The 21768-nt window shown below is 33.1% G+C and overlaps 1 protein-coding gene across 7 annotated transcripts in view; it reads right to left on the reverse strand.

The window, feature by feature from the left end:
• The window catches only part of LOC129757841 (hepatic leukemia factor), a 202620-nt gene that overhangs the window by 5595 nt on the left and 175257 nt on the right, over window positions 1-21768 (reverse strand). For 5 of the 7 annotated variants that reach the window (XM_055755169.1, XM_055755170.1, XM_055755171.1 and 2 more), the window contains 2 exons: window positions 11663-11891; window positions 4541-4797 (listed from right to left, as the gene is read on the reverse strand). In XM_055755169.1, coding sequence (XP_055611144.1) covers window positions 4541-4797; window positions 11663-11891 — 486 coding nt within the window. The remainder of the gene's footprint in view (window positions 1-4540; window positions 4798-11662; window positions 11892-21768) is intronic. The other 2 variants (XM_055755172.1, XM_055755175.1) reach the window with 1 other exon arrangement.

Below are 21768 nucleotides of genomic sequence, written 5' to 3' on the forward strand. Positions count from 1 at the left end.
TGGGCGAAACTTGCAGGCGTAACTGAAACCGAAAACAATAATAGGGCGAAAATCTCTGAAATTACGTGAAAAAAGTTAAAGTTCTTGATAACCATCGAACTATAAGAGAATATAATGCGCATTTCTTGATTTTGTTGAACAAAAAGTGGTCGATTTTATAAATAGGATTTGAATAGGTGTTCCGAATCTTCAAACGCGTTTTTCTCGTTTCGAGCTAACTGCTAGTTTCGCCCTTTTTAAATGTTACGCTACATTTTAATGTCAAATTTTTGCCATATTTTAAACACCTTTGTCATAATGTTTTCAAAGTTTTTTCATAAATTTTGCATTTGTGATTTTATTGTAAACTAGCTGATCCCGTACGAACTTCGTTTCGCTTTGAACTTTAAAGCTGATTATTTTGTATTTGGTTGGTAATTGGGACGCATTTTCACGAAAAAAAAAATGCTTAAAATACTAAACAGAATTTGCAAGCGATTTATTTGCTTGTCTATCAAACGGTAAATTATAATAATAAATTGAATGACCGTCGAAGAGAACACCCGTGTACGAATTTTCGTCTTTTTCGGATGCATAACAACGAAATTATGTCTTAAATATTTTAAAGGTAATATGAACTACCCCTTTTCTGTCGTCTGATTCCAAATTTCAACTCATTAATCAATTGTCCGTTTTGTAAAACACCCGTGAATGATTTTTTGTCTGGATGCATAATAAAACATAATAAATGCATAATAAAACAATTATTGCAAGAGCATTAAACAGTAATTGTGGACGACCTTTTTTTCTGTCGTCTGATAGAAAGTTTGTTATTATGAATCGTTATCGTTGAATCATCCTCACCTTGCAAAATTCTCGTGTTTGAATTTTTGCCTCGATATGATGCCTTACAAAGTAGTTATTAAAAAAAATCGAAAATATTATGGACGACCTCTTTTAATGATTCCTTGTCCAAATTTGACACGTGAAATCCGATGTATAATTAAGACAATGGGGCTTATTCTGAGAATCACATGACGTGATGTGCAAAATTTCACATCGTTGTGCTGACTCCAGAATCCCTCTAGGCTAGAAGTTTCAGCTCAAATGTCCTGTGATTGATTTTTGGAGCTCATTCATGTATTAAATAGAATCGAATAAAAAGACACATCGAAAAAGACACAACCATAAAAATAAACATAAGTTAAAAAAAGGGTTTGAATCGAATGAAAAACTCAGTGGAATATTATTTATTCACAGAACTTTAAGTTTAACCTGGAAAATTGGTAAACAATATTAAGCGTGCAGATATGACACTCATACATGCAAATATCAAGACGGTAAAAAGGAAGAGAAGAAAAAACGAGCATTCTGTTGGGGAAATTTGGGAAGTGCAGTTGGAGATGTTCTTTCGGTGAATGTCTTGAAAGTGTTTAATGAAATTTTAAAGAGTTTCTTCGAATATATAAAGGAAGAATACGACAATTCATACTAACGTTTCTTCTCTGAAAAATTTCCTGGAGTCAGGATAAAGAAATGAAATTTTGTAAGTCGCTTCACTCGACTTGCAGAATAACTCCCAATATAGCAAAAACAGTTAAAAGATACTATGGACGACCATATTTGCCGAATCCTGACTCGAGATTTGAAACCTAAATCAATTGAGCGATGGTCAAAACTTCGATGTGGGAATTTTCATCTCAATCCAATGCATAGTAACGTCAATACCGCAAAAACATTGATCAGTTTACATGTACGACCCCTTTCGCAGACCTCTGAATTAAAATTCGATTCCAGAAATCAATTTCTCGTTCCTTGAATCTCTCACGTACCAAGTTTCCATCTTAATCCAATGTATTTAAGCATTAATATCGCAAAAACAGTGTTAATATGGACGACCCCTTTGACCGACTTTTGACCCATAATTTGAAACCTGGAATCGATTTATCGTTCCTCAAAGTACTCTTGTGCAATTTTTCATCAGAATCAAATCTATAATAACGCCAATATCACAAAAATATTGAACAGTTGATATGGACAACCCTTTTTGCCGACCCCTTCTACAAAATATGATAACTGGAATCGATTGTTCGTTCCTTTAAAATCCCCGTCTGCAAGTTTTCATCTCAATCCAATGCACAATAACGCCAATGTCGTAAAAACATTGAAAAGTTGATATGGACGACCACTTTGGCCGACCCCTGATTCTGAATTTAATACCTGGAATCGATTGTTCGCCCCTCAATACACTCATGTGCAAATTTTCATATCAATCCAATGTACAATATCGTCAATATAGTTCAAACACTGAACAGTTCATATGGACGACCCCTTTTGCCGACCCCTGACACAAAATTCAATACCTGGAATCAGTTCTTCATCTCTCAAAACACCTATTTGCAAATTTTTGTTACAACCCGACGAAAAGTAACGTCAATATCGCGAAAACAATATTTGTCTTGTATGGACGACCCCTTTCAAAAGGGGTCATCCGAAAATCTGAAAACATTTTTCATCATTCCTAGTTCTAATGAGCATCCATGAAAAATTTCAGACCTCTAGCTCTTAAGACGGCTGAGTCTATAGAGGACAAACAAACAAACAAAAAAAACAAACAAATATACAGAAATTGCTTTTTATATATATATAGATTTTTTGTTACTAATATGTTATATTTTTGAATTTTTGAAAAAATATTTGTCCTTATTTAAGCTCTGTCAGGTTTTTGCCATTTCATGCTAAAATTTTGATTATAATTTTGACACATTTGTCAAAATTTCGTAAAAAATTTCATCACATATATCATAGTCTTGTTTTGTAATTTTTTTAAAAGATTTTTGTCATAATTTTGTTATTATTGACATATTTTTGACACAATTTTCTACCACATTTATTATATTTTAGTCGAAGTTCTGTCATTTGCGCTATTTGTTTTGTAATATTTCAGTTCTTTCAGATTTTTAATTGTCTTTTGAATGTACCGTAATCCGGGGTAAGATTGATCACTTTTTTCAATATTTTTCGATTATTTTTCTTGTTAAGGGGAAAGTGGCATGTTTCATATTTTTAAAACCAGTACTGGACTCCTATAAACGTAAAACGTGGTTGCAGAAATTTATTGGACTGCTTTAAATTTGATTTAAAAATCGATTTCGTCTCTGTTCAGAATTTAATGCTTTGGGGTAACATTGATCAGTCTCTACTTTGACGGTTTTATCGAGTTTTTTTTGATCATAAAGGATACAAAACACCTTCATAATATTTACAAATGCCAGTTTATCAATTTTACCTTGCTTTTTAACGTTTTCTTTTAAAAACATTTATAACAATTATGCTGCATACATTTAGGGGCAAAAATTATAACAATTGCTAAATAGTTTTAGCTTCAAAATACAAATGAAATTTTACCTTCAGACATTCTCCTAGGCCCTCCCACTATTTCCATTTTCATTTTTTCTTCATAGTTTACCATTTGATAGGGTTCCTATCCATTTTTCCAACACGGGCTTACTCTTGGAAAATGTTCTTATATTTTATATATTAAAAATTTGTCATTAAATGGCAATAAAAATAGCACTATAACTGTACATATACAAAGAAAATAAGTTGTTCTTTCACTTTTAACAACTCGTTTGCTTCTAAATGCTTATTGGTATCATCAGGTGAGCTGTTTGTTTGCGAGCCTTGGAAAAAGTAGATATTTTAAGATTTTGAAATTGCATTTTTACTAACAGAAAAAAAAAATCAAATACAAACCAAATTTTGGCTATTTGATACTCAATTAATAGGCTTTCAAACGTAGAAAACAGTTTTCAAAAATTCAAACATTAGACTGAGTTATTGATGATAATGTTAAAAAAATTATTGTTGGTGAAAGTTACCCCGGTGTTCAAAGTTACCCCGTTTTACGGTAGTCATATTTTTGCCGTAGTTTTGTAACATTTTTGTTATTAATTTGATTTATTTTTAATACATTGGTCATATTTTTGTATACTATTCCAGTGATTTTTTCAGATTTTTTTGATCTTTTTGTTAAATTTTTGTCAGACTGTAGTTTTTCATCAACTTTTTTATTCATTTCACTCCCCGCTTACATAAAAATTCCACACCCATATTGGGGGGGGGGGGGGGGGGGGGGGGTGCATGAGATTTACAGCATTTTAAAATTTAAGTGGAAGCTGCAATCTTGGATTTCAAGATGGTGTCGGACAACGAGTTTCATGTCACCGGTCGTTTATTGCCAGTTTCAACTTGTTTCTATTGAAAAAGACTGACACATTATAAAAAGTGATGAACAATATTTAAGCACACAATTGTAAACCAACAAAATGAGTTTGGCTCCTAAAAGCCTAAAGGTTTGAGCCGTTTCAAATAAAGATGTTACAAAAAAAAAATTAAAAATTTTCTGAAAACAGTTGTTGTTGTTATTGGTAATTAATTCTGAACATTTTTCTGTTTTTTTGCAAGGGAGTTAAACTACCAGGGTCAATCTTCCCAAAAAAAAATGTACATTTTACGTGACCTTGAAGGTCCAATTTAAGACTTATTCCAAAAAACTCACCTCTTTTTCCAGGTACCCAGCTCGGAGCGCGATCTGGTTCTCCTTCATGCGGCGGGCATCGCGGGACCGTTTGGCGGCCATGTTGTTCTTCCGGCGCCGGGCCCAGTACTTGTCGTCCTTCATCTCGTCCGGCACGAACTGTTTCCGGGACTTTTTGATCATCGGCTGCGGCTTCAGCTCCTCGTCGGAGAAAACCCGCGTCCGGGGGTCGAAATCGCGGGTCGTCGAGGACATCGAGAACGCTGCAACGTCGAAAACTAACATTACAACAATGAGGGAGATACTCTTGAGCAGGGAAACGAACGCAATTCGGGGGGAAAATGGTGGGGCTTTGGGGGGTTTCAAGGCAATAAGGTTAGGGGGTTTGTGGTTGTTGTGATTTTAATGGTGGAAATGTGAGGTGATTGGTGAAGATGAAGATGAAGGGGAAGGAAATCCACTGGAATAGGAGAGGATGCTCAGTAAATGACGTTCGATTCCAACTGTTCGATTTGAATGGAGACTTATAATCAACCAAAAAAAATGGAGATTTGAAGGTTTTTAATACTATGTGTTAATGAGTTTCACCAGTTTATTAAAAAAAATCCCCTGTTTATTTTTTGTAACTCAAAATAGATGAGACAACTACTGGTTAGAATAGCTCAAACAGTTTTTGATTGTTTTTTTTCTCAATTATTTGAATAAAACATTGGCGTCAATTTTGCGCATTGAAGAGTTGCTTGCTTGTTATTTGTTGTTTACGAGTTTTGATCACCGTCAATGCTTGTTATTTAAGACCAGCCAACAATGGCTGAACGTCTCTCTTACAAAGACAAAAAGAGTGCATTTCCAATGAAAAAATCGACCGCTTGAAATCTTTATTTATTTTAGTTTATTTTATTTTTTATGATAATTTTCCTTTCTTGCTATGCAAAACCAAACTCTTACATATGGAGCTTACTGGAAAATCTTTGGCTTTGGCAAAACAGTTTTTTTCCATTGGTGGAAAAAGGGGATACTTGATCTCTTTTTCTTATTTTCATCATATATTTTTGACAAATTTTGCAGATCGTCGTCTTTAGAATTTTCTGACAGCGTGTAATTTCATGTTTATATGCTGCAAAAGTTAGATCGATACATAACCCGTAGTTGAACTAGAAGCTTTTTCATAGGATTTGAAAAATTAGGATATTTTTGAAGTTAAAGGAGACTTGATCCTTTTTGAAGAAGACTCGATCCTATAATCAGGGTGGCCTAAGCTTTGGCAAAAATCATGAAAAATCTAAGGATAAAACTTCCACAGACTTTTTTGCCATAGTAAATTTCATTTCACAGAATATAAGTGTCAGTCAAAAAGAATTCTAATAATTTGTCAACTACTCAAAATTCATTGTATACTTAAAGGCGCAATTTTCTTATTATTGAGTAAAAGCACTGCAAAATCTAACAAAATTCGACTTGCAGATCTTTTCAATAATTTTAAAGTGTTTTCCACACGAAAAAGTTATAATTATATTTTTTATCCAATATGTCAATCGCTAGAGTATAATATGAATTTCTTAATGCTCTATTGTCAAAGCAATATTGAACTCCCACTTTTTTTAATTATTTAAATTTATCGAACGACGAATATTGTAATAATAATGTTCTGATAAAAAGGACTTAATTTTTATCAGAAAATAGTTGGATAAATATTTGTCGTTTGATAAATTTAATATTTAAAAAAATAATAGTTTAGTATTGCTTTGAAAATAGGGCATTAAGAAATTCATATTATACTCTAGCCATGTATAATGGAAATATTGGAAAAAATATTTTCATTATAACTTTTTCATGTGGGAAACAATTTCAAATGATCAAAAAGATCTTCAAGTCGATTTTTTTAGATTCTGCAAACAAAGTGCAATAGCTTGAAAATATTTTTTAAAAATTATTTGAGATAACAGGTTTGTTGATTTGATCTAACAGAAAAACATTTGAAACTTTTTTTTCTCATCGAGACATATTTTCAGATTTTAAATATTTTTTATTCCATAAAACCTATATTGAGAGTACTTTAACCGATAATCTTGAATGATACTTGCTGCCAAGATTTGGAATAATTGAAAAAGATTTTTCAATATCGATAGAAGTTTGTAAGCTAGACTTCAGGTTATTCATCAAATCTCAATTTTTTTCGGAAAATTATTCTTTTGGTTCAAAATGTGTCATTTCTTTGACCATGATTTTGCTACTGTTAACAGTTTGCGAAACGGAAGTTCTAAATGACGAATGTTGCATAAGAGAACATTCAGATTATTTTCGTAGCGAGAAAACAGTTTTTATCAAATGCAATATATTAAATGTAACATCTTGATAAACATAAGTTGTCTTTACGCTCCCCATACAGACAGTGTATGAGAGCCAGCGTTGCCAGATCTACGGATTTTAAGCACTCAAAATCTAGGGATTTTCAGAATTTTCAACGAATTTTCTACAGATTATCGAAAAAATTATAGGGATTCTGCGGATGAACGTGAATTCTGCCTAACGATCCAAAAAAAGGTTGTATAATTTCATTAAGCCAAAACCAGTACAGTTTCGATTTTCGCCAAAGCTACGGACTTGAGCGGTTTGCAATCTGGCAACGCTGATGAGAGCCAAACTCAACCAAACACGTTGAGCAATCGCTAGCACAACTGACTGATGCAGAATCTAGCCAGCAATAAGGTTAGTTTTGCGGCGGTCTGGATTTGGACATCAATAGAATCTAAAACCGGGACTCAAGATGAACCATTTAAAAAATGTTTAAGTCTAGACCATATATTATGTTAGAACTATAATTTTTCTTGCTCAATCTGATTCATTTTTTTAATTCAGATCGTGCAAAAATTAAGTAATTTCGAATTTTTTCTTGGATTCGGAAATTCTTGGGATTTTTAAGCGTTTCCCGGGATTCGGGAATTCCAGAAATTATTTTCATTCGTGATTATTTGAAAAGATTGTTTCCTGTTTTTTTTTAAAATTATTTTTTAATTTTTTATGCCAAATATTTGAATTTTTAAAGGTAAATCTAGCTGTCTTGGCGTAGTGGTTAAGCTCAAGTGTGCTGCGCCAATGGTCATGAAATCGAATCTTGATCACGACACACAGTGGGCCAGGAACCACACTTTTACGGTCAAAATTGACTGCAGGCCATAGGGTTCGTTGTAGCTCATCGGTGTCTTGGACAAAGTTAGTCGTCTATATTTGCGCTATCTATTGATGGATTTGAATAAGTTCTATTTTTCTCCGCAAGGTGGCACAGAAGCAAGATACAGTCATAATTTTTTCTACAAAGATGTTCATTATGCCTTTCACATCAACTTTGTAAAACATTGTAAAGCTCTATGTTGAGTACTTACCTTGCCAAAAAAAATAGTAATTTAGGGAAAACCTTGCAAAAAAATGGTTTTTTTCACCTATTTTTGTTTTTATCTATACAGTACCTCAAGTTTCCACAGTATTGGATTGGAATAGGCGCAAATGTGATATTCTAGTGGAAAACTTATTTGTTTCGCAGATTTTTTCTTTCAAAATTGCAAAAAATAGATTAAAATTATACATTTTTCAAATTGCAATAAGGCTGGAACAAATATCAATTTCTTCTTTTTTCCAAAATCCCGAAGGGGGAAATAAATAAAGTTTGAAGTGTTTTAGGTAAATTTGCAAATACAAATTCAAATATCCGACAGATTTCAAAACCAAGAACCAAATTTTGGAAGATGGAAGTTAATTTACATTTTGTATTCTTGATTTAAGTGAATTTGTCGATAAAATAAAACTTGATTTATAGGTTTCATGCAATAATATAGTATGCAATTTGGTTGCATACAAGCTTTCGTGCAATTTATTCCAATTTATTTGTTTTTCGCATTATTTTTTAATGTCCCCCCCCTCGCGATGTTCCAACTCCGAGTGACAAAAGAAGGATTTGAAATTTGTACCGGCCTAACTTGCTTGTGAGCAGTTTGGCGCACCTCATTTCTCGAGAAGTGACAGTTGTGATTATGATCTAAATGCATGTAAAAAATGTCGGTGGGTTCTCGTGGGTTCCATGCCAAATGATTAAATAAAGTTGGAGAATGTTCAATACATATTCACATATTTAAAGGCCTTTTTCAAAGAAAACATCCATATTTTTCGTAGAAAAGTCGAATTTTCGTCGTTTTGTTATTGCTTCAAACCATTGAGATGCTTAACTAAGCAATTAAGCACATTCGGTCAAATTTATTAAAAAAATAATAAATTATCTAATACTGTTTTTTAAAATTATTTTAATTTTTTTTTATTTTTGTTAAAATGTAATGATATATTTATTCAAGCATCGACTCAACGAGCAATAGATTCATCCAATAACTGAACGAGAAATGCGAATGTTTTCTTTGAAAAAGGCCTTTAAATATGTGAAATGTATTGAAAATTTATCAACTTTATTAAATCATTTGGCAAGGAACCCACGAGAACCTACCGACATTTTATACATGCATTTAGATCATATTCATAACTGTCACTTCTCGAAAAATGAGGTGCGCCAAACTGTAATTCTGTAAAACATATAAGTTTTCCACTGGAATATTTCATTCGAGTCTATTCCAATCGAACACTGTGGAAATTTGAGGTATTGTATTGCTAAAACCAAAAATAGATGATTTTTTTGCAAGGTTTCCTTAAATTATTATTCTTGCAAGGTAAGTACTCAACATAGAGCTATAAAATGTTCTACAAAGTTGATGTGAAAGGTATAATGAAAAACTTTGTAGAAAAAACCATGACTGTATCTTGTTTCTAGAAAAAAGTTAGATTTCGGCGCCACCTTGCGAAGAAAAATAGAACTTATTCAAATTCATCAATAGATAGCGCAAATATAGACGAGTTACTTTGTCGAAAACACCGATGAGCTACAACGAACCCTCTGGCCTGCAGTCAATTTTGACCGCAAAAGCTGGGTTCCTGGCCCACTGTGCGACATATATCTGGAAATTCATTGCATTTTCTTTCATATTTACAAATCTCCCAGCACATCGTATCAAATATCCTAAGTCGTTTACAATGGTGTTGCGGATCACAATTCCAACTGCATAGTGAAAATATCGTACAAAATGTCGTCTGAAGTCAGTTTAAATCGGATATGAAAGAAAGTCCACCATGTTTGTAAATTTTGAAATGATTTAACTCTAGCGTGGGCTTCAAGTGGGAAAATCATCGTCATGCTCTCTTTGCAGCAGTGCATTCAGATGGAAAATATCAGATGTGAATTGATCAATATTGCCCAATGAGAGAACTGGAAAGTATTGCGGCTGGCAACGGTTTGAAGGCTATGAGAGCAAAATCTTGCGCTTTCTTAAACTCTTGCGGTAGGTGCGAAGAAGGTGTCGGATAACGTCCAATTGGTAAAGTTTTCGTCGCTTTAGAAAGAAGACAAATTTACGTATGTATATTGTCTTCATTTTGGTAGATGTATGCTGATTTTTCAACTTTAAAACGTTCATTATACATTATAGGTATATGGAAGATATATCCAAACAGCATAAAATATATCTACAAATATTTTTACTGGACTATAAACTTTTATAATTAACGTGTTACCAAAAATTTGAGTTCTGGTTTTGGGACTCATTTGGAAGCACTAAATCCCAATCTGCAATTAGTTTTTCTCTAGCAGCTTAAGTTGTTGAGATCAAAGACCATCAATGAATCCCGAAATTATGTTCTATTTTAATGAAGATTTGTCACGGTATCATTGACTAATTCAGCTCAAAACCTGAGATGATAGACAATAAACATGTTAAATCTTCTAATTCAACTACAAAATCTTCAAAAAAATAAACAAATCAAAGGCACTTAAAATCAGTTCGCCGAAAAATATTAAGTTGAATAATTCGTAGTCACTTTTTTCTCTGATCTACATAGGAACTGTAGTCTTTTTTCACACTTTCATTAACGTAAGGGGGCATCCATTAATTACGTAACGCTCCTAGGGGGGGAGGGAGTAAGCTCGAGCGTTAAGAATTGTGACATAGTGGAGGGGGGGAGGGTATGCTCCTCGTTACGTAACGACTTTTTCCTTTAAAATTTCAGTTTAATCTCAGCTATTTTATGTCATGCAGTTTTTGCAGAATGATAAACAAACCAAAATCAGCTTAAAATTTATAAGCTTCAACACGATTAAACTGGTTTGTTACCTTTCCTCTTTAATAGTTCTGAGATAGACTCTTTAAACTGTGTATGGGATATCCAAGAAATAATCGCTAGAAAATTGTACAATTATCCCCAAGAACTCAATTCATCCTTAAGACAGAAATTTTACTATTTTTTTTTTTAATTTGCAAAAAGGCAATTTTGGATATTCCGACGAATATTACTAAGTGGAGAATATTTTGCATAACAAGTTATGCTCCTTGAACAAAATAAATTAAAGAAGGTAGATCATCAGTTAACAAGCACACAACAACTATTAATAAGACAATCATATTATTCTATCAGAGAGTTATCATCAATGAGTACTAAGAAGCGATTTGGATAGATATTAATTTCGTTTCGAAAAACGTTAAAAAATTTTATGTTAAAGCAAAGATATTATATTAATTTTATGTTAAAGTCTTTTCTTACCATCGAAAATTATTCAAAAAGATGAAAATATGGGGGCGAGGGGTTGTTATCAGCGTTACGTAATTTTCATAGGGGAGTTCGTCGAAGTGTGACGATTTGTGACATACGGGGGGGAGGGGGTAAAAAAAGTGCATTTTTGCGTTACGTAATTTATGGATGCCGCCTAACTTTCATACAGTTTTGCCAAAGTACATTTTACAATAAATTTTTGTCATAATTTTTCAACAATTTTTCACATTTGATGTATTTTAATATATATTTAAGCTAAAAAATGTGAATTTCTAGATTTGTTTTGAAAATATTACAAGTAGAAGTTAAAATAGAAAAACTGAAATGAGCCACCCTAACCTTTATTTATCTAATGATTAAGGAACTCGAAACAAAAAATAGAGACAGGATGCAGTTTAAAAAAGTTACCTTAATGAAAAAAAGAGAGAGATGACCAACAAAAGACCGAAAGAGATAAAGACAGAGACAGCATGACAATATAAGTAGATTTCAAACAACACTTACTGGAATCGGCCGGCGACGGTGGGTTCATCGTGTCCGGGCTCATACAGTCTGATGGCGATGGCGATCGTTCCCGCTTCGTGGTCACCTGCCCGAGTCCGAGGGAGAGGCCCGCACAGTGGCCGAGGCTGTCGGATCGTCCGGTGAGGCTCGTCGAGTGCCCGAGCTGACTGCTCGGGAGGCCGTCCACCGGGATGCCGTTCTCTGAGAGGAATTCGTCGAGGTCGGCGTACTGCAACGAGAAAACGGAAACGGCATGGTAGAAGGTACCAAGGGGGCAGTTTAATGATGTTTGTGGCAGCGGTGAAATAATACTTAACAGGTTATGAATATTGGATGATATTAATGTTTGCTAGTGTATATTTCTAAAATAAATTTATTGAACACGTAAATCGCTTTTTAAAATATTTAGAACACTAGCGTTGACCTGATTTAAAGGCTAGTTTTTTTCGCTAAGTTCGTAACATTTTCGATTCAGTTGTCTCCTTCTTTGATTTTGCATGTTTCTATTCAATTTTCCCTTCATCTTTAAAAATTTGATTCTGCTTGTTTTTGTGATATTACACCAAAAATTGTCGATTAGGTGTACAAAAAGATCTAAATTTTGAAAACGATTCAGTTGAGGTTTTAATGAAAAACATAGATATCATATATTAAATTCATCTTTGAATAGTTCACTCTAACCGATTTTCGAGGGTCTGACTATTTTTTATTGTTTAAAATAATATTTTTAAACGCATAAAATCCATTGAGTTTAGGCAAAACATATTGAAAGTCGATTTTGAGGAAATTCAAATGACATAAAAGTGCGAATTCTGCGAAAAACCCTTCGACTCGAACTTCCCATCTGAAGACCATCAACCTAGTGTTCATTAACTGAGCTGAATAAAACTCAAACATGGGGTTTGATTCTCTATTTTAGAAAAGAAAGTTAAAAGAAATATAATGAATAGAGAGTAGACTGCCCCAAATTTGTATGGGAAATTTAAAACCTGTGAAGTGTTATACGCTGCAGGCTAGAATTGATCCTGGGCCTAGTACAAGATCTCATGCCAAATTTGGGCCATATCGGACCACGGGAAGGGGTCGGTCAACGAGCCTGAAGTTTGTATGGGATTTTGAGACATTCCCTTCCCTTGGTTCGATCTGGCCCAAATTTTGCATGAGATCTTGTACTAGGCCCAGAATCAGTTTTAGCCTGCAGTGTATAACTTTTTCAAAAATCGAGTCATTTGGGGCAGTCTATTAGAGAGTTACATGCTGTTCGATTAAAAGTTCAACTGAAACTAAAGCACGGACTTCCACCCTCTTACGTTGCTTAACACTAATCGTACCGGAGGGGGTCAAAAGACATTTTTTGAACTTCAAATGATCATAACTCCTTTAATAATTGCAATTTTTTTTAAACATGACATTTTTTTTTTTTTGAAATAGCACGTATGTTTTCATTACAATACTTTTTTTTAATAGTTTGTGGATTTTGGAAAAACGTATGTGGTATATACTAGACACGAATGCCACAAGGTGGTAAAGTGTCATAAATAAACCAAAAAAAAGGATGTAGTACATCTAAGTACACCACAGAGGGTCAAATGAAACTTTTTCTGCTTAATCTCTCTTGTTTTCCAAACAGCCAAAAATTTTCACTCCGTGAAAAAATTGGTTTCCTGTTTCAAGTGGAAAAAGTTTAATCAAGATCGAATTGAATTAGTTATTAAAAGTGTTTGTGTGTTGATTTGATCCATTCTCGAGGGAAAGGAGAAATTTTTCATATTCTTCCGAAAAGAAATGTGTTTAATTTTTCGGTTTCAATGAGACTTAAGTGTTTTCAATTAAAAAAAACTTCGGCAATTGAAGTGGAGTCGCAGTCTCGTAAATTACCTGGCATTATAATTTATTTCTTCTAATGCCCGAAACCATGGGGCTGAGGTTACGCCCTCCGGACTTCAGGAATGCAGTTTCATTAGAAGGAAACATAACTCAACTGACTAGTGGAATCTAGGCTGCGTCGCGGACATCTCAGGATAAGTAATTTAATTATTTATTATGTAGACTTGCAAAATAGAAGAAAGTTCTATTAAAAATTTACACTTGGCAAAATAAGACATTTTTAAGTTTCATTTTTTCTTATTAGCAGGAGATATTAAATGAAAAATGGTAATTTTTTCATTTTATTTCTTGCAAAATTGTTATCAAATTGAAATTCAATGAAAAATTCTTGCACAGCATAGTGCATCTGAAAGTATTGAAGAATACCACCTGATGGTAAATTCCTGGAAAAAAATGCATCTGAAATTGTCTAGAAGCCTTGAAGCTTCAGGCGTTTTAAAAGCCATGGAAAATATTCGAAAATATTCCAAATTGAAACGTTTTGCGGTAATCAAGTTTGTGGCACATTTTTCGTTTTTTTTTTCTTTTTTCATTCGTGTTTGTTTATTCAAATTACTTATATTGGCATCAGAACGAAATGTTTCGAAACTAGAAAGATTAACTATACTTCCATTCATGGTCATCATTGCATAACACAACTCCACGGAGTGAAACAAATCTTTTATTTTGAAGGAAATTGTAGAAGGACAAAGACAAGTTTCTAATAAGGTAACAAATAAATGTAGCTTTGTTTTTTTTGTTTTCCTTTGTTTCAAAGAATTATTCGCCTTTTAGATCGAATAATGGATCCTATCTTTAAAAAAAATTAAGTTTGGTCTCAAATCGACGAAATTAAATATGTCAAAATGAACATACTGTGTTTGTAGTCCAAAGACTCGGTGCAATGACGAGTAAACTGGCTGGTTTTCAAAGAAAAAAAAAATTTGTATTGCATTTTATCATCGCGTAGGGCAACTTTCTTCAATCCAATTAAGATCCAAAAATCGAAAAAGATGAAGACATTCATACTTAATGCAGGGAATAAAAAAGAAAATTGGAATACTCAAATATTTGTTTTATTCAAAAATATCAAAAAATATAAGATTCAATCCATTCATAAATAAAAGAAGCGGGAAAGAGAATTTTACACCCAATTATATGCTAGAATGCAGATGTGACATCAGTCCTAAAGCATAAATAGATTTGTTTCATCTTATTATATTTTTTTCTACCTGTCTATTGACTACTAGGGCGCGGCCGGCGCCGTTATTGATGTCCAACGAGAGAGCATCAGTTTTGTGCATTGAGAATGAACTGCTTCTTCCAAGTATCTTTCTTTTGACCCTGGCTCAAAATTGATGGCCTCGGTCATTTCCGAAGTAGCAACTATAGGCGATGTGAAATTAGTTCTACTGAGCCACGTTGAAAATATGGAATTCAAAATGCACAAAAATGAAATAATTTTTTTTAAACGTGTAACGTAGCTCAAGTATGCTTTTTTCAGACAATATTTAGCTACAATTATTAATTCCATGGTTTTTCAAAGTCGAAGATTTATTTTTAAACATGTTTCAGAAAAAAGGCTGTAAGTCAGTTATTAAGTGTTCGAATGTTGAAGCTAGAAGCTTTATGTTGCATATATGGAAATATTTTTTTTAAATTTTTTTAGATCATTTTCACAAAAAATGAAAGAAAGAGGTGAAAAAATCGTACTTTTTTTTATATAAATCAACTGCCAAAGCAATTCCAGTCACACTAGAGAATTTTTGAAAAGTGAATTGGAAAGTTGACATAATGAATGACATTCTGGCATTCAGGTTAGATTTATTTCTGTTTTCATTTTAAAAAGTTTAATTTTTAGAAATTTTTAGATTTACAAAAGTAAGTAGCCATGCAATATCTCATAAAGCACCAGCAGTGATGTCAGTTGAACTGATTGCTTTCCAATGCCTTAAAACATAACCCAATTCTACAGCTTATAGTTTTTTGGAGATACGTAGTTTCTTTCCTAGAAAAAGTTGTCCAACAGGAAATTTTTTTTATAAGATTAAAAAATTGGCACAAAACCCATAAGCGGACTCCGTTCCACAGAAGAAAGAAAAGTGGTGTTGATTTTTCAGAACAAAATATGCAACTTTTTCGTACAAACCTAAAAGATGGAAAAGAATCATGTAAATGTGATTTCATATTCTCCAAAAATAAAGGATAAGTTTTGAACCACGGACAAGGCATTTAAGACCCTAGGTTTTGGGAAATTCAAAAATGTCCCCAAATTGAACCACTCTAATACATATACCTGTTTTTTTCTGTTCTGATTCGCTTGCTTTATGATGAATCACTTTGAAATTTTGTAGTTTTCATAAATATTCGTACAATAATATAAAAGATTTCATTTAGAAGGTTGAGATTGAAATATTCTTCGAATGAAGGTTACCATTGCCATTCTTATAAGTCAACCAAGGTATATTTCGGGTGAATCCTTTACACTTCTCACAATGAATTGAAATTTTTCTATCAGCAAACAAAAAACTATATGCCATCTAGTGAACCTACATGTAAGAGAAGCAACATCTGAAACACAAAATTCATATCGATATGAAAAAACTGTCAAAATCGATTTCAATTGATAAGAGCTTTTAGCTTTCTAAGAGCAAGTTCACTGGTGTTGGGAGAAGTGGTAAAAATTTTGACTTTATGAAAATTTTACCATTAAAAAATGTTTTCAAGATCTTTGGGCGTTTTATTTTTTTACAGCACTGTTTCTATTTCAGCCGTATGTGATAGAAATATTTCTATTTTTGCATCACAGCATTTGAAACTTAAACACGTGTTGTTAAAAAACTTGAAGGCAACAGATCTTGAAAATGTTTTTGCATGACAAGATTTTTAAAATGTGCTTATAGTGACAAAATTTCTTCCACTTTTTCCCAACACCAGTAAACTTGCTCTTACTGAAAACTCATCCAAGCAAAGAATTGTGGTTGCTGTTGTAGTTAAAGCAAATAATTTTAAAGCTCGCCATATGATCAGGAGCAATTTTCACTGCTCTGGTGGTTTATGTTAGAAAATTATCTAATTGTTAGAATAATTAAAGTCATTCATACCGTTTATCGTGAATCACCGGGCATCAAATTCTATGCTGTTTTGTTAGATTTATTTTTTTAGAGCTTGAAAATTGAGCCTGGAAATAGTGCTGAGGATTTTTTTTTGTCCAAGCATTAGGCGATGTGGCCAGTTATTTTTTTTAAGAGGGATCAGTTGTCGCTTCTCTTACCTGTAGGTTTACTAATGCCCTCTCAATAATCCATTTTTCGAAAACTGCATACACAGCAAAAAATCATTCTTGTAAACAAGCATTGTTTTCATTAAAAAAAAGTTGGACCACAATTTTACACTCCTTTATTTGCAAAAAAAAAAACAATACAGCTTTACAAATTATTCCATGTAAAGTTAGCAATTTATTTTTTTCTGTGATGTTTTGCCTTTACATTTATCTCTACCTAAATGTTGATGAACTAATGTCTCATTTACAGATTTACTTTGAATAATTTCACACAGTAAAGTTGAACAAAACAAACTTTCTTGGAAGTTCAGCCACTAATGAAATGGTTTCAAAGTTATTTCAAAATGATTAATGATTCTCACTTGCAGATCAACTTCCTCTGTGCTTGTCAAATCACTATTAATTTTTTGACATTTTGAAAAATTTTAATTGTCAATACTGGCTTCCCAGTCTACTTCTAAGATCAAGGTGTGTATATATACAGGAGGTGTTACCGAATATCGAATTCCCGATTCAGCCATTTTGGCTATGTAGGCTATGCAACTATGCGAAACTCATGAAGTTTGTTTACCAACAAACCACAGAAAAGCTGAGCAAAAAATAAACAAACTCATTGAGAGCCCCGCTCACTCCTCGCTTACTTACTGAGAAAGTCGGAGAACCTAGTGTATCGAAAGACCTTGGATAAGATATTGCTATAAAAATATAGGACATGTTCTAAATATATGCACTACCATACAAATATACAGCTTACCGAACTTTTCGTGCATACAAGCCCATAATTTGTTCAAAATGTACTCTTCATAATGTTTTCTAACATATCTTTAATCAAATAAATTAAACTGTTTTCAACAATGATATATTAAAAACAGTCAAACGAACTATAAAATAACCTGAATAAGTCAAATGAAGAATTCATCCATGCAATTAGGGGTTGATTAAAAAAATATGTTTTTATTTGTTTGATTACTCCAACCTTTTTTCGTTTTTTCTGAACACTCCACATATTTGCTGTTCATATGAAAAAAGTGATGTTTTCTTTATTTTAAAAATTCATCTAGCTTTCAAAGCCAGAGGAAAACAAGTACATAAATATTACTTTCGAGAAAACATAATCTGCCTATCTGATGCGCGATTTTTCATATGTTTTTCGAAGTGTTGTGGGTTTTCGTTCAATGAAAACGGTGTGGAAATACATATATTCTTTTCAAACCTATCTATTTGCATAAAAAAATAGCAAAAATTTCCTAATTGCTGCAAAATGTCAACTGAAACAGGAATCGGCATATTCTCAATGAGTTTTGTGGGGCTACATTTAAAAAAGAACAATAAGAATGATTCCGGAAGCTATTAGGCTTTTCCAGAGAAATAATTTCATACATTTTGGGAATTCACAGGAACGAAACTATGATTCCCGGGAATCGGGAATTTCCGAATTTTTCAAATTACCGGGAATTTCCGACCGGGAAATCCCGGGATGGACACTCTATTCTTGAAATGAATATACCTCACTAGAACCATTTACAATTTTTTCGTTGTAGCTATCATCATCTGACGGTCTTCAAACAAAATTTTCAAACTTAAGAAAACAAAATTGGGATGAATAAAAGTTAAAGCCTAAAAGTGGATTTTGCTTTAACAAACGGTGTCAAGTTGTAAAACGAACTTGGGACTTTTCGAAAGAGTCCTTAGAGTTCATCAAATAACCTGAAATTTGGCATGGGGTTTTCTGGTGGGCCAGGGAACGATTTTAATTCCCATGGATTAGAGTTTGGATCATTTTCCTATTTTTGAACCATTTTAATAATAGTACCCTTTTTTTACAATGTATTTATTTAAAACGGCTCATACACTTGGTTTAAAGGAGCCAAAATCAGATAATAGTACCTTTATAAATCATCAAAATATTGTTGATGATTTTTTAATGTTTATTGTCATTCGATTATAGATTGTTTTTAATCATTTCAATAAGAAGTGACTTTTTATCTGAATAATGTACTTTATGTGTGATAATTTTCCTGCTTGTACTTCCGCCTCAAAATTGCAGCATTTTTATTAATTTTTTTTTTTCATTTTGGTTGAACCAGCACCTTATCTTAAAGAGAAAGGCTTACAGAATATACATACCTAGTACTTCAATTAATGTTTTTTTAGGTTTACTGATTAATAATCAATTCAGCTGTTTTGATATTTTAACACCTTCTCGGATAGAGTATATCAAAGAAAGTTTGATCTTCGCATCAGCAGTGTAAAGTTCAACAGTCAAGTTGAGGTTCGTGGCTTCTCCTCTCTCTTAAGACTCAAATTCAACCTTTAGCTTAACAGTTCAGCATCGGGTAGCAATTTTCAATCATCCAATCCGTCCCGATACTCAAAAGTCATCGAATTGAAAGGTTCAACGACCTCGCAGCACAAATGCTCTGCCTAGTCTAGCCAGTAGTATTGATTTAACCTGCAGAGATCCGTCCGGATAATTTAGCTTCGATTCACTTTCAATTTAAATTCATATTCATCTTCCGTTACGAGCTCTTCTCGGCAGCGTTTTGGGAGGTGCCGCAAAAAAAAATCAAATCATTCAATTGTTGATCGTTTCAATCCATTCATCGAGACGGAGGAAGAAGATCTCCCGGGTCCAGTGCTTTGATTTTCTGTTTCGATCTCAATAATTCGTGCAGCATCCGAATTCAATCGAACGGAACAAATGGCGTTTATCTAGCCCCTTGCAACCCCCTTTTTCTTCCTTCGTTCATCAAACATTTGATCATAAAAAGTTTGATTGAAAGGCAAACGAAAAAAACAAGCACCACTTTGATCAAAGCTCCGGTACGCTGTAATTTATGATGAAATTATAATCAACTCAAAACTGATCAATCATCGATCTTTGAGCGACGACGACGGCTCGATAAAGCTTCAGTCTTTCCCGGAACAGTCAAAATAACGAAAAAAGAGGAACTGGTTAAGGAAACGAAAAAAAAAACTTCAAGCCAGACAGACAAACGGAATGGAATATGCTATTTTCCATCACTCAAGCGCAGGAACTTTTACTTTTGACCGCCGCTGGCCGACGAAAATTGAAATTAAAACAGGCGGCCAGGAAAAAAATGATTATTCAGTGCGTTGCCGAAATTTTTTTTTTGTTATTTTTGTTTCGATCATGTACCTTCTAAAGGGGGCACTTGAATCGGAAATTGACCACGACGAATAATGTTGAGGATGGTCGTGATTGTTTATCATTGCCTTTCACGTAGTAAGTGTCATTAAAACAGGTTTCGATACGTGAGAGTCAGAACGAAAGGGCTCGAAATGTGGACGGTGAAGAAAAAAGACAACCCTTAACGAGCTTGATTCCATACCAGATGCCTTTCTCTTCGATTCGAGCAAGATAGTAAATTTTGAATTTTCGGTCTCAAATATGAATTTTTAATATTTCAATATAACATTATAAAGTTTCAGAGTATCCAAAGTCTCAAAAGAAATGTCTCAAACGCCTTGATATTCTCAATAGTCTCAAAATTTTCAAAAGTGTCAAAAATGTCGAAAATGTCAAAAGTGTCAAAAGTCTTAAAAGTCTCAAAGGACTAAAAAGTCTCAAAAGTCTCAAAAGTCCCAAAAGTCTCAAAAGTCTCAAAAGTCTCAAAAGTCTCAAAAGTCTCAAAAGTCTCAAAAGTCTCAAAAGTCTCAAAAGTCTCAAAAGTCTCAAAAGTCTCAAAAGTCTCAAAAGTCTCAAAAGTCTCAAAAGTCTGAAAAGTCTCAAAAGTCTCAAAAGTCTCGAAAGTCTCAAAAGTCTTAAAAGTCTCAAAAGTCTCAAAAGTCTCAAAAGTCTCCAAACTTTCAAAAGTCTAGAAAGTTTCAAAAGTCTCAAAAGTCTTAAAATTCTCAAAAGTCTGAAATGTCTCAAAAGATTAAAAAGTCTCAAAAGTCTCGAAAGTCTCAAAAGTCTCAAAAGTCTCAAAAGTCTCAAAAGTCGCAAAAATCTCAAAGGTCTCAAAAGTCTCAAAGGTCTCAAAAGTGTCAAAAGGCTCAAAGGTCTCAAAAGTCTTAAAGACTTTTAGACGTCTCGAAAGTTTGAAAAGATTTGAAAGTTTTAAGTCTAAAAAGTTTCAAAAGTCCCAGAAGTTCCAAAAGTCCCAAAAGTATCAAAGGTCTAAAAACTCTCAAAGGTTTATAAAGACTAAAAATTAAAAAAAACTCTCAACAGACTCAAACGTCTACAGAATCTCAAAACATTTTCTAAAGTTTTTTAAAATTACTGATAAAGTCTCAAAAGCCCCAGAAAACTCAAAAGCCTCATAGTTCTTAAAAGTTTTGCAAGTCTCAAATGATTCAAAAATACCCAAAATTCAGATAATTGTTTGAGAAGTCTGAAAAGGGTGAATTGACTAAAAAGTCTGGGTAGTACGAAAAATCGGAAATCTGAAAAGTCTTAAACATCTGAACAAAATGTCTCAAAAATCTAGAAAGACACAAAAGTCACATATGTCTCGAGAGGCTCTAAAGTCTCAAATGTTTCAAAAGTCTCAAAAACTTCAAAAACCCCAAATTCTTAAAAGTCTTCAAGTTCTCAAAAGTCCCAAAAATATCAAGAGTACCAAAGTCACGAAAGGTTCTCAAAAATCTCAAAATTCTCAAAAGTCTTAAAAGTCTCAAAAGTCTCAAAAGTCTCAAAAGTCTCAAAAGTCTCAAAAGTCTCAAAAGTCTCAAAAGTCTCAAAAGTTTCAAAAGCATCAAAAGTCTAAAAAGTCTCAAAAGAATAAAAAATCTCAAAAGTCTCGAAGGTCTGAAAAGTCTCAAAATTCTCAAAAGTTTCAAAAGTCTCAAATGTCTCCAAATTCTTAAAAGTCTCAAAAGTCTCAAAAGTCTAAAAAGTCTCAAAAGTCTCAAAAGTTTCAAAAGCATGAAAAGTCTAAAAAGTCTCAAAAGAATAAAAAATCTAAAAAGTCTCAAAAGTCTGAAAAGT

Source organism: Uranotaenia lowii, chromosome 3 (assembly GCF_029784155.1).
Source record: "Uranotaenia lowii strain MFRU-FL chromosome 3, ASM2978415v1, whole genome shotgun sequence".
Classification (NCBI taxonomy): Eukaryota; Metazoa; Arthropoda; class Insecta; order Diptera; family Culicidae; genus Uranotaenia; species Uranotaenia lowii.